Source organism: Nematolebias whitei, chromosome 3, assembly GCF_014905685.2.
Source record: "Nematolebias whitei isolate Nwh7 chromosome 3, NemWhi1, whole genome shotgun sequence".
NCBI classification, from domain to species: Eukaryota; Metazoa; Chordata; class Actinopteri; order Cyprinodontiformes; family Rivulidae; genus Nematolebias; species Nematolebias whitei.
The window spans coordinates 28,281,781-28,296,701 of NC_056500.1; the positions used below are offsets into that span (position 1 = coordinate 28,281,781).

General features: G+C 42.0%; 1 protein-coding gene across 1 annotated transcript in view; it reads left to right on the forward strand.

Annotated features, from left to right (window-relative positions):
• The window catches only part of notch2 (notch receptor 2), a 56,939-nt gene extending 42,544 nt beyond the window's left edge, over positions 1 to 14,395 (forward strand). Inside the window, exons 20-35 of the mRNA XM_037698171.1 lie at positions 129 to 330; positions 1,034 to 1,187; positions 1,400 to 1,584; positions 1,690 to 1,822; positions 2,578 to 2,829; positions 4,904 to 5,016; positions 6,004 to 6,533; positions 6,648 to 6,989; positions 7,094 to 7,242; positions 7,343 to 7,544; positions 7,685 to 7,766; positions 7,861 to 8,014; positions 8,101 to 8,417; positions 8,565 to 8,712; positions 9,019 to 9,116; positions 12,895 to 14,395. Coding sequence (XP_037554099.1) covers positions 129 to 330; positions 1,034 to 1,187; positions 1,400 to 1,584; positions 1,690 to 1,822; positions 2,578 to 2,829; positions 4,904 to 5,016; positions 6,004 to 6,533; positions 6,648 to 6,989; positions 7,094 to 7,242; positions 7,343 to 7,544; positions 7,685 to 7,766; positions 7,861 to 8,014; positions 8,101 to 8,417; positions 8,565 to 8,712; positions 9,019 to 9,116; positions 12,895 to 14,340 — 4,507 coding nt within the window. The 3' untranslated portion in view covers positions 14,341 to 14,395. The remainder of the gene's footprint in view (positions 1 to 128; positions 331 to 1,033; positions 1,188 to 1,399; positions 1,585 to 1,689; positions 1,823 to 2,577; positions 2,830 to 4,903; positions 5,017 to 6,003; positions 6,534 to 6,647; positions 6,990 to 7,093; positions 7,243 to 7,342; positions 7,545 to 7,684; positions 7,767 to 7,860; positions 8,015 to 8,100; positions 8,418 to 8,564; positions 8,713 to 9,018; positions 9,117 to 12,894) is intronic.
• Positions 14,396 to 14,921: the final 526 nt, after the last annotated feature.

The following is a 14,921-nucleotide window of genomic DNA, read 5'->3' on the forward strand; positions in this document are numbered from 1 at the left end:
ATTTTTTTTATTTTTAGGTGTGAGCCAAGTAGGAATTAGCACATAGTATTTCAGGTTTAAATTTTAAAATAAAAAAAAAACATTTAATTAAAAAAAAAAAATTACTGTCTTGTTCTGTTTCTCTTCAGTTCCTGTCTCAATAATGGGACTTGCGTTGATAACGTTAACTCCTTCTCCTGCAATTGCCGCCATGGTTTTTACGGGGATTTCTGTGAGTACGAACATAACGAGTGTGACTCTCAGCCCTGTAAGAATGGAGGCACCTGCACGGACGGTCTGGGTACTTACCGCTGCACCTGTCCTGTGGGATTTAGTGGAAAGAACTGTCAGGTAAATTGTTTGCATGTCACTGTAAATGCGTAGCGCTCTTATGGGTCTGCAATGAATTACCATATTTTTTGGACTATTAAGGCACATTTAAATCCTTTGATTTTCTCAAAAATTGATAGTGAGCCTAATAAACCAGTGCACCTTATGTATTAATTCTGGTTGTGCTTACTGACCTTGAACCAATTTTATGTGGTACACAGCGCTCAAAAATATGTCAAAATGAACTTGTTTCGCTTAATGCGCCTTATGTATGAAAACAGACACGTTCATTGATATTGTGCCTTATAATGTATAAATAAAGGTTGAATGAAAAAAAATCTGTTGCGCCTTATAGTCCGAAAAATACGGTACTATTAGGAGATAAAAGTAAAAAAAACAGTATATTCTAACAGTTGATTTACCCAATAGCTATGTATGCAGTGTTTTAACTTATTAATGATGGCAAATATTTTCTTCATTTCTTTTTTCTTTAAAATAAAGTATTTTTTCCCTTTTGAAATATCACGGTTATGGTTGTTGCATGCTACAACATATATTATTGTTTTTTGTTAGGTTGGTGAATCAGCTCATATTTTTTTTGCAGGTCCAGCAGTGTGGATCGGTTTTTATAGAGTTTGAAAAAAGCCGTTGTTCAAAATAAACTGTGACTTTAGCTGTTCTGTAACAATTGCAGCCAACACTTTGTTTCTTATTTTGTATACAGAACTACGTGGATCTGTGCAGCCAGGTGAAGTGTAAAAATGGTGGCTCCTGCTCTCAAACGGTCACCTCTTGGACCTGTCATTGTCAGATGGGATGGACAGGACTTTACTGTGATGTCCCGAACATGTCCTGCCAAGACTTTGCTGCCAGAAATGGTGAGAGAATATGTCATTGGACAACTTGTTTTAGCAAAATATTGACACATTATAGAAAAGGGGGAAGCATAAAATGACAGTTTGATAGAAAATAACAACAGGTTTCTTTGTGATAAAATTTAACTATTGAAGTACTATGTATGATGTAGGCAAAATCTTAAAATGAGTATTTGTAAGTTACCAAAAATGCCTTATTTTCCAATTTGCTGCAGGTTTTGCTGTTGAAAATGTATGTAAGAACGCAGGACGATGCATCAACAAGGGGAATTCCCATCAGTGTCAGTGCCAGCTGGGGTACACAGGCAGCTACTGTGAGGAAATGGTGGATGAGTGCCGCTCAAATCCATGTCGCAATGGAGCAACATGCAAAGATTATCAGGGCACATATGAGTGCATAGTAAGTGCCTTTTCAGATTTGTGTATAAATAATTAGGTCTGTTTTATGTTTAAGTCTTATTTTCAGACAAATACTCAAAATCAATTTCTTGCTTAATTTCTCCAGTGTAAAGCGGGTTACCAAGGAGTGAACTGTGAATATGATGTTGATGAATGCCACTCTAAGCCCTGCCTCAATGGAGGAACATGCATTAACCTCATCAACCACTTCACTTGTGTCTGCCCACCTGGAACACATGGTACGCCTGCATAAAGTTTTAATCCATCAAGAGCTCATGCAACATATTTGTACTTTAGATCATCGAGCCTGATTGAAAGTGAGAGTCACATCAATATATTTAATTCAGTTTATTTATATAGCACCAAGTCACAACAGAAGTCATCTCAGTGCACTGCACAAAAACATTCATAGACATTATAAAAGCCAATTGGTAAAAGTTGAAAACTAAAGTTAAAAATTTAGTTAAAAACTACTCAAGTTGCTTTGCTTGAGCAGAGTAAGTAAAGACAGCAGCAGAGTGAGGAAATGTAGTCAGTTTGTCCTCCAGCAGTCTAAGCCTATAGCAGCAGAACTAAGAGGTAACTTGAGAAATATATACAACCAAAGGTTTAGCCCGATAAATAGGTTTTTTTAATGGCTGAGAAATGTTTTTATTGAACAAATGAAGTTTTCTGGTAAATGTTTGGGTGTTAGATGACTTTTTAACAAAACCTGGAATGTAAATAATATAAAATCAGATCTTCATTGATTTAAAAAAGGGTCTTTAAATGTAGGACTAGGACGAACTGCGTTGACATAATTTCTCTTATTTAGACGTGACAGTGGAATAGTACCACTGCTACATTTTCAGATGGGATTTGCTGCTTCAATAGGTCTTGCAAATTAATTTTTTTGTAAAATCTAACATAAATGTCTCTAAAGACGAAACAAAAATTTTTTTTTATAATGTATTGGTTCAGTTGCATCAATATCTGTGTATTCTTTGCTCTGTAGGAGTTCAGTGTGAGGTGAATGAGGATGACTGCGCCCCCAGCCCAGGGTCCTCTGAGCCACGATGCCGAAATGGAGGACAGTGTATTGACGGTGTGGGTCGTTACACGTGCTCCTGTCCTGCAGGATTTGTTGGTGAACACTGTGAGGGGGATCTCAACGAATGTCTGTCTGGGCCTTGCCAAACCCCCGGCAGCCTCGACTGCATTGAGCTGGTCAATGACTATCAGTGCCTCTGTCGCCTCGGATACACAGGTACAAGGCACATTACTGGCTCAGACACACACCGGGTACAACAAACAGACATTTTTGATGTTTAGAAATACAACAAGATGTTACTGACAGCTAATTTCTTAATAACTGTGACATCACAACCAGTGTTTCCCCTAGTTTCCTTACCTAGGCAGGGCACTCATAGCTTCTGTGATTGGAGGGTAGACAGAGACATGATTGTGTTGCACACTGCTTGTGCCAACAGATTTTCGAGCCGGGGTGTAAGAAGGAGATGGCTCAACATTAGGGAAGCAGAACTAGCTACCTATAGCTTTTTAGCTAGAGCATCTCTATTGCGGACCACTACGTCAAAGCTGGCAGTTGTCGGTACAGTTGTCAGTTTGGTAGGCAGGGCGCTTAGTTCTGTTGACAGGGTGGGACACCCTGCTTGTATAATGGTAGGGGAAACACTGACAACCCTAAACTTTCAAGAGGATTAAGCCACACAAAACAACTGGCCCAGACATCATCCCTGGGAAGGTGCTGAAAAACTGTGCTGATAAGCTCTGCGAGGTGCTGGCCGACATCTTTGTCATCTTTGTCATCGACCAGTAGCCCTCACCCCGATAGTCGCTAAATGCTTCAACAAAACTGGTCATGGCCCACATCAAAACAACCATCAACATCAGTGAGGACCCTCACCAGTATGCATACCTTGAGAACCGATCAACTGAAGACACGATCTCCTCAGTGGTCCACACTGCTCTCACCCACCTGGAGCAGAAGGAATCCTACATCTGTATGATCTTTGTGGACTTTACGTCTGCCTTCAACATCATGATCCCCCAGACCCTGATGGACAAACTGTTCACATTAGGACTAAGCTCCTCCATTTGCAACTGGGTCCTAGACTTCTTAACAAACAGACCACAGTCTGTGAGGATCCACAACTTCTCCTCCTCCACCATAACCCTCAGCACTGGCTCCCCTCAGGGATGTGTGCTGAGCACTCTCCAGTTCACTCAGCTTACGTATGATTGTGCAGCTACCCATCCAGGCTGTCACAATGTAAAGTTTGCAGATGATACAGCGGTGGTGGGATGCATCACAAACAACAACGAGTCCAGCTACAGGCAGGGAGCTGGTGCAAGGAGAACAACCTTCACATTAATGTGAAGAAGACGAAGGAGATGGTCATGGACTACACCTACACCCCCCCGAACATAGGTGGATCTGCGGTGGAAGTGGTCTCCAGCTACAAGTACTTGGATGTGCACCTGAGTGACAACCTCAGCTGGAGCAACAACACCACCAGCCTGATCAAGAAAGCTCATCAGAGACTCTACTTCCTCAGGCGGCTGAGACGAGCTGGTCTGGGAAGCTCAGTCCTCACCTCCTACAGGTGTGCAGTGGAGAGCATCCTGTGCTCCAGCATCAACGTGTGCCATGGAGGCTGCACAGCTGCAGAAAGAAAAGCTTTGCAGAGAGTGGTGAAGGCTGCACAGAAGACTGTTGGAGTCAGTCTCCCCATCATCACAGACATCTACACCTCCAGATGCAGGAAGAGCCACCTGCATCATGAAGGACCCCACTCACCCAGCACACATACTTTTTGCCCTACTCCCCTCAGGAAGGAGGTTGAGGAGCATTAAGTGTAGAACCACTAGACTGAAGAACAGCTTCTACCCTGAGGCTGTTAGACTCATGAATCTCTAACCAGAATAATCACTGTGAAAAATCACATCATGTTGCTGCTGATCTGTTTCATGTTGATGTGTTCATTTGTAATAATTTGCTCACCCAGACTCATGTTCGTGCTGCTGGCGTATTGTTTTTGTACTACTAGTGTTTAGTTTATTTTTAGTTGCTCTTTTTCTTAGTTCATATCTTATTACTGTTTTTCCTTTACATTTTTTTGTTGGATGTAACTGGGACCCTGTGTACACAGTTTCGTTCCACCACATGTACCACGTGTGGTGTGTACGACAAATAAAGAACCTTGAATCCTTGAAACTGGATTAAGCTGGTATTAAGAATAGACAGATGAGTTGTTTTGAGACCGACAACTGCCATACTTATTTATTTTTTTCTCTTTTTGTTTTTCTTCTTCCTTCAGGTCGTCATTGTGAATCCATGGTGGATCTGTGTGTGTCATTGCCGTGTCATAACAGAGGCATCTGCTCTATGAACACGAGCTCGGTGCATGGATACACCTGTTCCTGTCTTCCTGTAAGTCGTTTTAATGTCGACTATGTTCTGCCATCAAATTATAGTTTTTAACAATCTTCCTCTGTTTATACTCAAACACTATACTATTTTAATTAATTGTTGGATAGTTTTACAAGATCATTGTTTAAAATGATGTCATTTGGAAATAACTCTTGTCTGTTAGCAAAATATCTTATAAACTACTTAACAGATTTTAATGAAACCTTTAGAAAACTATCACTGGGTGTACATCTACAACTGATTATCTTTTGGAGCCAACCTCAGGATGGCAGCTCCAGTCAGCTGACCTCAGAAACTCAAGCCTCCATTCAGTCACACATAATCTGTATATAGTTAGCCTCAGATATTTTTCCACTGATGGATTTGATCTTGTTCCGTCTGTAAGTTCTTGAATAGAACACGCAGCTCTTGTGTTTTCTAAAGTAAATGACTTGAAAATTCAACCAAGCTAAAAATAAATAAATTAAAAAATGAATAAAAATACATATTTGAAAGGCTCTTAAAATACTGCTGGCAAGGCATTTTTTATTATTATTTTAAGTACATTATTTACTGCTCAAACAATAAATGTCATGTAAGATGACATCAACCCACCACTAATATTACTACTCTTCAAAGTCGGCCAGTCCTTCAAAATAAGACTTTTTGTTCCGAGACGTTATAAAATTTGTTTGGACCTTGAAACCACAAAAGGCAAGCATGTGACTAGCAGCTATTTTCCTTTCTTTTGCTACTGAACGTCAATCTTCTCATGAACTGCTTGTTTTTCTCTTCACTAACCTCTTGCCACGTCCATGTTTTCATGCTTGCTTCAGAGGGCCTCTCCATGGCTCAGGTACAGTAGAAACAGATTTAAAGGCCTAGCTTTAAGTAACTCTTCGAAAAACGGTTTACTTGAAAATCAATGGCAGAATAATCTTGGCTCTGAAAAAATAAAAATAGCGCTTCTAGCAAATAACAACTTATGAAAAATATTATGTTTTACAGGGCTATACTGGATTCAGCTGTGGTGAAACAGAGGATTACAACTGTCCAAAACTACGTTGCCAGAACGGTGGACACTGCATGAAGACGCACTCTGACCTGTACTGCCAGTGTAAACCAGGCTTCAAGGGCCCGTACTGTGAGACAGAGCAGTGGTGCACCAGACCCTGTCAAAATGGAGGAACCGACATAAAAGACCCGTCCAACCCATACCAACACATCTGCCGCTGTCCCATTAACTTCTTCGGACGATGTTGTGAGAATAAATCCCATGCTTCCCATCCAACCTGCCCCTATCTAATGTGTGAGCAGCAAGCAGGAGATAAAGTCTGTGACGATCAGTGCAACATCCACGACTGTCGGTGGGATGGAGGTGACTGCTCACTGAGCTTGCTGCAGCCTTGGATTAACTGCTCCGCCACTGTTCCCTGCTGGGATCTCTTTAAGAATGGGCGATGTGATAAGGAGTGTAACAACCCTGGGTGTTTCTTTGACAGCTTTGAATGTGAGGAAACTCCAACTGACCTCTGCAAGTATGTCACTCTGCCACCGATTCTGCCATTGCTGTTGCTGTTCCAGATAAAGTAAAATGTTGATTTTAACACAATTAACAATAACACTTTTTCACAATCGGCTTGTTTCTTAAGGTATGACGAGTACTGCAAAGACCATTATGGTAACGGCATCTGTGACCAGAGTTGCTACACAGAAGCTTGTGGTTGGGATGGCCTGGACTGCTCCAGGGACGTGCCAGCCAATTTGGCAGATGGTACGCTCATCATTGTGGTTCGACTGCAGCCCAAGGAGCTGCTTGGAGACTTAAATGGTTTCCTGCGCTCCCTGGGAGCCCTGCTGCACACCAGCGTGCAGGTGAAGCTGAATGAAAAGAACGAACCGAAAGTGTATCCTTACTATGGGGTGGAGGAGGAGCAGAGACAAGATAGACAGAAGAGCAGAGCTAAACGGGAAATAAACAGAGAGGTTATTGGGTAAGAGTGATTCATAATTATTCTTCTTTGTAATTCTCATATGTCAGAGATTTAAAACATAATGAATTTCCTAATGTAATCATTTTTTACCTTTGTTTCTGCAGCTCTGTGGTGCATCTGGAAATTGATAACCGTGAATGTTCAAAGACCTCCTCCCCCTCTCACTGTTTCTCCAACACGTCTGTGGCCGCATCTTATATTGCAGCATCACACATCAAGGCTAATCTGCCTTACCCACTTGTGTCTGTTAAAAGTAAGAAGTTACAAAAACTATATTTTGGTGAAAATGTAAATTAAACAAAGAGAAACCAGTTTATATTTGGACTCGTCTTTCTCTTGTTTTTTTAAAACAGGCGGACCAACAGATGGACCAGTTATAATATATCCGTACCTGATTGGGGTTGCTGTGGTTATTATTCTGCTTATTGTGGTGGTTGGGATGCTGGCGGTCAAGAAGAAGCATAAACATGGTTTCTTGTGGCTGCCTGATGGCTTCATGGCCCCGAACAATGACAAGAGGAGAGAGCCTGTTGGACAAGACGACTTTGACTTAAAGTGAGTGAATATTCTGATCAAGCAGATTGGATTCAAGAAACAAATTAATCTAAACACAAAAGAGCACCATCATAATGCAGTACAAGTTTATTTTTCATGTTTTACATTAATCTCTAAAAAAATAATAATGTTCATGTTAGGAATTTAAAGAGTCAGGATGGAAGTATAGCCGATGGAGGCCAGAGATATCTTGAAGATGAAGTACCATCCAAAAAGTCAAGAGTAAGTGAATTATGAGTCAAAGATAAAGGTTTGTGCAGATTTAAAAGTATTTGTCTGTTGAGAATTTATTGTCGAACTCTATGACATTTTTTAGACTGAAGACAAACCTCTGCTGTCCATCCCCCTGGATGGAAGTGTCGACCGAAGAGAGTGGACCCTACAACATCATAAAGCTGCTGACATCACTCTGACTCCTCCACAGGCTGACCTGGATGCTGACTGTCTGGATGTTAATGTCAAAGGACCTGGTGAGTACAAATATACTAGTTAAATGTTTACATCTAGTGTAATTTGAGTAATTATTTTTGCAGTAATACATTTTTTGCTCCCTCAGATGGTTTTACCCCTCTGATGCTGGCATCACTGCGTAACGGTGGGGGCCCAGACTGCAGCCTGCATGAAGAGGAGGAGGAGAGTGGAGGAGACGAGCCGGGACCCAGTATGATTTCAGATCTGATCACTCAAGGTGCAAGTCTGAAGGCTCAGACTGATCGAACGGGAGAAACAGCTCTCCACTTGGCTGCTCGCTACGCCAGAGCGGACGCTGCTAAGAGACTGCTGGATGCTGGTGCGGATCCCAACGCTCACGACAACATGGGGAGGACGCCGCTGCACGCTGCTGTGGCAGCTGATGCTCAGGGAGTTTTTCAGGTCAGGCAGCTTCCCCATCAATAAAGGATTTAAAGTCCTTGTGCTGTTGCACCAGTGACTTAACAGAAGTCAGTGCTAAAGAATGAAACCCTTCTTACTACAACTAGGTTTGAAACCGTCATGTTTTATTTGTTTGTGTTCATTCAGATTCTCATTCGTAATCGCGCAACAGAACTGGATGCCAGGATGAACGATGGTACAACTCCGCTGGTCCTGGCAGCCCGGCTGGCTGTAGAAGGCATGGTGGAAGAGCTGATCCACTGCCATGCTGACATCAATGCTGTAGATGATCACGGTGAGAAAACACTCTCTGTGGGGTTATCTCTACAAATTACAGCAAATAGTCAGAGGTTTTAGTGCTCGTGCAAGTAGCTGAGCACCTCCAGCCAAAGAAATGTGGCAACTGAAGTAAACTTTACTCACTTGTAATATTGGAGTTGATTTTTACAAACCAACTGGGTAAATCACAAACTAGTAAATAACTCATTTGCAGCTGATGCATGAATAGGAATAAGATCTGACATTAAATATGGGTGATAATTATTGCTAAGACTTTTTAACACAGGTGTCTTCCCTTCCCTCTTTCATCTGACTGTTTTAGGTAAATCTGCTCTGCACTGGGCAGCTGCAGTCAATAATGTGGAGGCCACACTTGTGCTTCTGAAGAACGGTGCCAACCGTGACATGCAAGACAACAAGGTGTGTGCCTGTCTTTATTTCTCCAGTTTTATCATTGTTGTGTAATGTTTTTGTCAATCACAAACTCTTTGAGTCTGAGATATTTATTTGTCATACACACCACATGTGGTACATGTGGTGGAACGAGATTACATACACAGGGTCCCAGTTACATCCCACAATAAAATGTAAAAGAAAAACAATAATAAGATCTAAGATATGAACTAAGAAAAGCATCAACTAAATATACACTAAGCACTAATTGCATAAAAACAATACGCAAACTTTGCAAATTGGATCAACAATCGCATTGTTTACTATATTTCTTTTGGACCTTGTATATATTATATTTCTTTTTCACTTTTTGGTTCTTTATTTTGTATCCTTATTGCATTCTTTAGTATTTCTTGTTTATTTGTTTTTAGCAAAATGACTCGCTTCTAGGGCTGGGTACCTTTCTAAAAAAATCGGTATCGGTCCCGGTGTCGGTACCTTCACTTCGGTGTCGGTTCCTGGACGGTTCTTTTTTCGGTACCAATTTTGTAATTACTATTAATTCTAACAAGAATAAAATTACGTTACACATTACAGTACAAATTGTGAGTTTTATTTTTTTAACTTAGGTATTTTTTCCATTCCAAGCAGTTTTCTTACATTAAAAACAAACAAATAATTTCCAGGTCAAAAGACCAGTTACAAACCAGTGACACATCAGTGTCTAATGCTCACTGCTATACACTGAGGACCTTTTCACTGAACAGTTTTTCTTCAGAAACATCAACATGTCTGCTTTCTGTGGACACAAACAAGTCCGCTCCTGGCTGATGGCGTCTCCAGCAGTAGAAAATGTTCACTCTGAGGCTGTAGATGATGCTTGTTGCACACACAGATACCTGGTTGTCAGTTTGATAGCACTGACATATTGTCCCTCACATTCCACCAGCAGGTCACTGGATTCAATGAGGTTAGGGATGATGCAGACATCTGCACCTCTGTGTCTCTGCCTGAATCTTCTCTGTGATTCTCTGGGGTTTAGGAAACTGATCATCTCCCTAACTGACATGAGAACAAAACATCAACAATAACATGGTTGTGTTCTTATTGCTCAAAAAACATTATCTAGGCTGAGAGATAAAAGCTCAACTGGTCAACAAAATCCTTTAAAGTTTAACTTACCTCCACCGTGCAGCTCCAGTGTAGAAAAAGCAGCAAACTTTTAACAACAAAGTCTGATTGTCCTGTGGCCCCACCTCGCTTTTCTTTTGTCCTCCTCACATCAAGGTCAGAGGCTCCTGTGAGGAGAACATTAACATGAACACTGAACATTAGTGAACTGTTTAAGCAGCTGACTGGATGGATGAGCAGTTTTACAAGCTAAGCTTTATGTTACTGTCAATCTTTAGTTAGCTTCTGAGTTTAGCTAGCTACGTAGATAAAATACATTTACACACTAATATTTTAAAGTTAGCGTTACATGGATCATAATTTATTTCACCGTGATGTACGTGTTAAGCTGCAGTTACGCTAACAAACGTAAACTCACCAGCTGAAGCACACAGAGCCATCCTCGGACTTCTTTGATGAAGAGTCCGGTCGTGGAGATAACGAATCAGGACGTTCAGGCTCTCACAGGCTGACTTTAACGCTGAGAGGAGGAGGAAGAGGAGGAGGGGGGAAGCTGCTGAATTCCTGTCTCCTCGCAGAAAAACACGGAGCAACTTTCTGCAGCGCGTGTTGTCGAAGCCGTTCGACAACACGCGCTGCACACGTGAACCCGTCTGTGGGCGTCACCAGCACCATAGACATAATTATACATAGATTAGGTACGGCAGCTCTATACAGCTCTGGATGTAATCTGGGTGTAGTCTGTTTGTCATATGTCTGGTGTTTTGCCTGCCTGCATGCTGAAACCACGTGACACGTTACAGCCAATACCGAAACTTGACACCGAAAGAAGAGTGACGTTTCAATACATACACCGACCGGTGCAGTTCGATCGGTGCCATAAAAGAACCTCGGTTCGGTACTCAGCCCTACTCGCTTCTTCTCATTGTGAACATTTCATTACATTGTTGACCATGTGTTTACCTGCTTATGACAAATAAACAACATAACATAACTGTAATAAAAATGGACTAGTATTTAGCTATAAAATGGATCAAGTAAAGAATAAAGCAACTAAATAAACTAAATAAAGCACTCACAAGTAAATATCTATTCTATAGCTTGTAAAACAATAAATCATTATTTTGAAAAAATAACGTGAAAAGTTAAGAATAAAGGGGTTATTTTTATTGAAACAAGTCTCACTCAATCCAACAATTTTCAGTCAGGTCACCTGGACAGTTTCTTTTTTTGTTGAAACATTTCACTTTCCATCTAGAAGACTTCATCAGTCAAGGAAACACACAACACAAAACTGATTCTTCCCCAAACAGCTTACTCCAAAGTGGAACAAACCAGTTATGTTGGTGCTAAGATGGTGTCTTTGGCACGCCCCCTCCTCTGAAGCCGGCCCTCTTCCTTGTTGACAGTCATGTCAAACTGGTTCAAAACCAAAAAAATCCATGCTCAATAATCCTGCTCAGAGGAGGGGGTGTGCCAAAGACACCATTTTAGCACCAACATAACTGTTCCACTTTGGAGTAAGCTGTTGGGTGAAGAATCAGTTTTGCGTTGTGTGTTTTCTTGACTAATGAAGCCTTCCAGATGGAAGGTGAAACGTTTCAGAAAAAAAAAAAAAGAAACTGTCCAGATGACCTGACTGAAAATTGTTGGATTGTATACCTGGATTATTGAGCATGGACTTTTTTTAAGTCTCACTTAAGTTTTGCCTTTTAATAATTATGAACGTTTCAGTGAATGTGGAGCTGAAGTTTTGTAGTTACACATATTTTATATATTTTTTTATACATCTCAATATACCTCGTTTTAAAACCACTTGTCATTTTTGATATTTTCAATCAGTCAAACCCAGATGTAATGTTTAGTGTTTTAGATCTGAAGATCTTTCAATGTCCTTTTTTTTTTTTTTTACTTTGGCAGGTAACTCATTACTCATTCTCTGTCCAGTCTTTGAACCTTATGTGACAAAATGTTGTGAATTGCGCTTTAAAAAATGAGGAAAGTCATTTCTTTAAGAAACAGGAAAACAATCCAGCAGTCTTGACAGGACCTGAGAGATGCATCTTCCTTCATCTACTGCATTACAGATTTTTAGCTCTCAGTTCTGTGAAAATGACCTTTTTAGTACTGAAATACTTTGTTTTGTTTTGTTTTAGATCTATGATAACTTAAATAATTTTAAAGGTTCAACTAAAGAAATGGGAACAAATGGAGTTGTTTTTGTAACAAGATGCTGGAAACAAAATACCTATAAATCCCATTTAAATTTATTTGTTTGGGCAGGGGAAAATGGGTTATGTGTTGACAATGTAAGTTTCTCTCAGTGTTTAGGATGTTTTTTTAATGCCTGAAGGATTTATAAATCTGAGTTAGGTGGTTTAACAAACAAAAAAAAACATTCCTTTTAAAAGGCAGTATAATAGTAAAAAATGAGGGATGATTTCTGGTACTATGTTCCAAAGACAAAAGTATTTTGTTAGCGTGTGCAGAAGAGTTTTGATCCTGTAGTAAGCTTGCTGGAGCAGTGATTCTGATGTATGGATGTTTGCATATGGTATATCAAACTGCATCACAGTGGCACTAATGAAGTGATAGATCATGTGGTTAAAGGAGGGATTCTGATGTGGAGCATCACACGTGGTAACTTTGTTTTGTGTGTGTCTGTTTCCTTCAGGAGGAGACGCCGTTGTTTCTGGCAGCCCGAGAAGGTAGCTTCGAGGCTGCCCAGGTTCTTCTTGACCACTACTCAAATCGTGACATCACTGACCACCTGGACCGCCTTCCTCGTGACACTGCTCAAGAGCGCATGCATCACGACATAGTCCGTCTGCTAGACCAGTACAATCTGGTCCACAGTCCACACAATGGGCCTAACCATATGGGTGGAGGAGGAAACTCTGCGATGTGTGGAGCCAATGGAACGGGTTTCGTCGGTATGCGCCCAGGACCTCAAGGCAAAAAGAGCAGGAGGGGTGGAGGTGGATCGAAGATGGGAGGTGTTGGAGGGGGGGCTAAGGAGCTGAAAGACATGAAGGCAAAGAGAAGAAAGAAGCCTGCTGGTGGAGAGGGACCAGCTTTGGGTGCTGGAGTTAGTGCAGCAAATGGAGGTGGTGCAGGAGGAGGAAACACGACTGGTGTAAAGGCATCGGGAGGACTCCCGGAGAGCTCTGTCACCATGTCACCTGTTGACTCCCTGGAGTCACCTCACTCCTTCACAGGTGATGTCTCTGGCTCTGGCTCCAACACAGCCAACTCCCCTCCTCTTCTGAACAGTCCCACCAGCAGGCAGATGCTTCCTCCTGTCAGCCACATGCTGGGACAGCAGCAAAGCTGGGTGAGGATGCCCAAGCACAGCTACAACAGCCACATGTTCGGCATCGTCCCTCACCAGATAAGAGGATCACACCCAGGCATGACCCAACACCTCAGCCAGAGCCCGATGATGACTCCCATGAACGTCACCATGAGCAGGGAGCAGCTGCCACCCATCGTCACTTTCCAGATGATGACTCCTGGAGGCCCCCAGACCATGCTGAAGCAGCAATCGGGTCAGGTGCAAGTCACGCAGGCCCAAGGGCAGAATCAGAATTTGGGTCACCCCCAGCAGGGACAGGGGCACCTGCACTGCAGTCAGGGGATGATATACCAGATGTCAGAGCAGATGAGCATGACACACGCACCCTCCCACACTCTGCAGCAACCCCACACTGTCAGCCACATCAACCACGGAGGGATGGAAGGTCAGTCTCGACAACTGCAGTCCTATCCAGCAATGCAGAGCCCTGTGAATAAATACCCAACACCCCCCTCCCAGCACAGTTACACCACCGCTGGCTCAGAAGGCACCACTCCAGCCCATTCTAACCCTCCGCCAAGCGAGCACCCTTATCTCACTCCTTCGCCCGAATCCCCCGATCCCTGGTCCTCATCTTCACCTCACTCCAACTCAGACTGGTCCGACGTCACTACCAGCCCCACCCCCCTGGGAAACACCCACCACGCACTGCCGTCATCGCATCACACACACGTTCCTGAGCAGGCACAGATGCAGCCCCAGTCCCAGCAGATGCAGCAGCCGTCTCAGCAGCCTCAGCACGGAAACATGCAGGTGTTCGCATAAAGCTGCCCGAAAAGAGCAGAAACAGACTGACTTTAAGGTTCACACAAAAAACAATCAGCTCTTTTCTCACCTTAAAATTCTTCATTATGTTAATCAGACATTACATTTTCTTCACTGCTTTACAGCTGAAAAAAACTGTATATAGTTTGTATTACGTTCCTGATAACTATGGGGTAAAAATCATCAGTTGTCTGCACCAGAAGCTTGGAGGTAGATGTCACAAGCTCTAAAAACGTTTCCATACAGTTGCTTTATTTCCAGTCAAGACTTTCTGTTCAGTTGCTGGCAACAGACTTTCACCGTAGTAAAATCGTTATGGAGCTGTCGACTGCCGCAGCAGAAAAACAAAAAGACTGTTTTGTGACACAGAAGCAGAACTGCAGATTTCTACACTGACACTTTCTGCTCTGTTTCTATTTGTTTCTCACTTTTCTTCATTGTAATGAACCTGACAGTACTAACTCCTGGTTAATAACCATTTACTCTACATTTTTTATTTAATAAGTCACTTTTTTTATTCTCAAAGAAAACCACCCAGAGATCTGCTTGTTTTTTATTCATGTCTTTATTGTGTTAAAGGT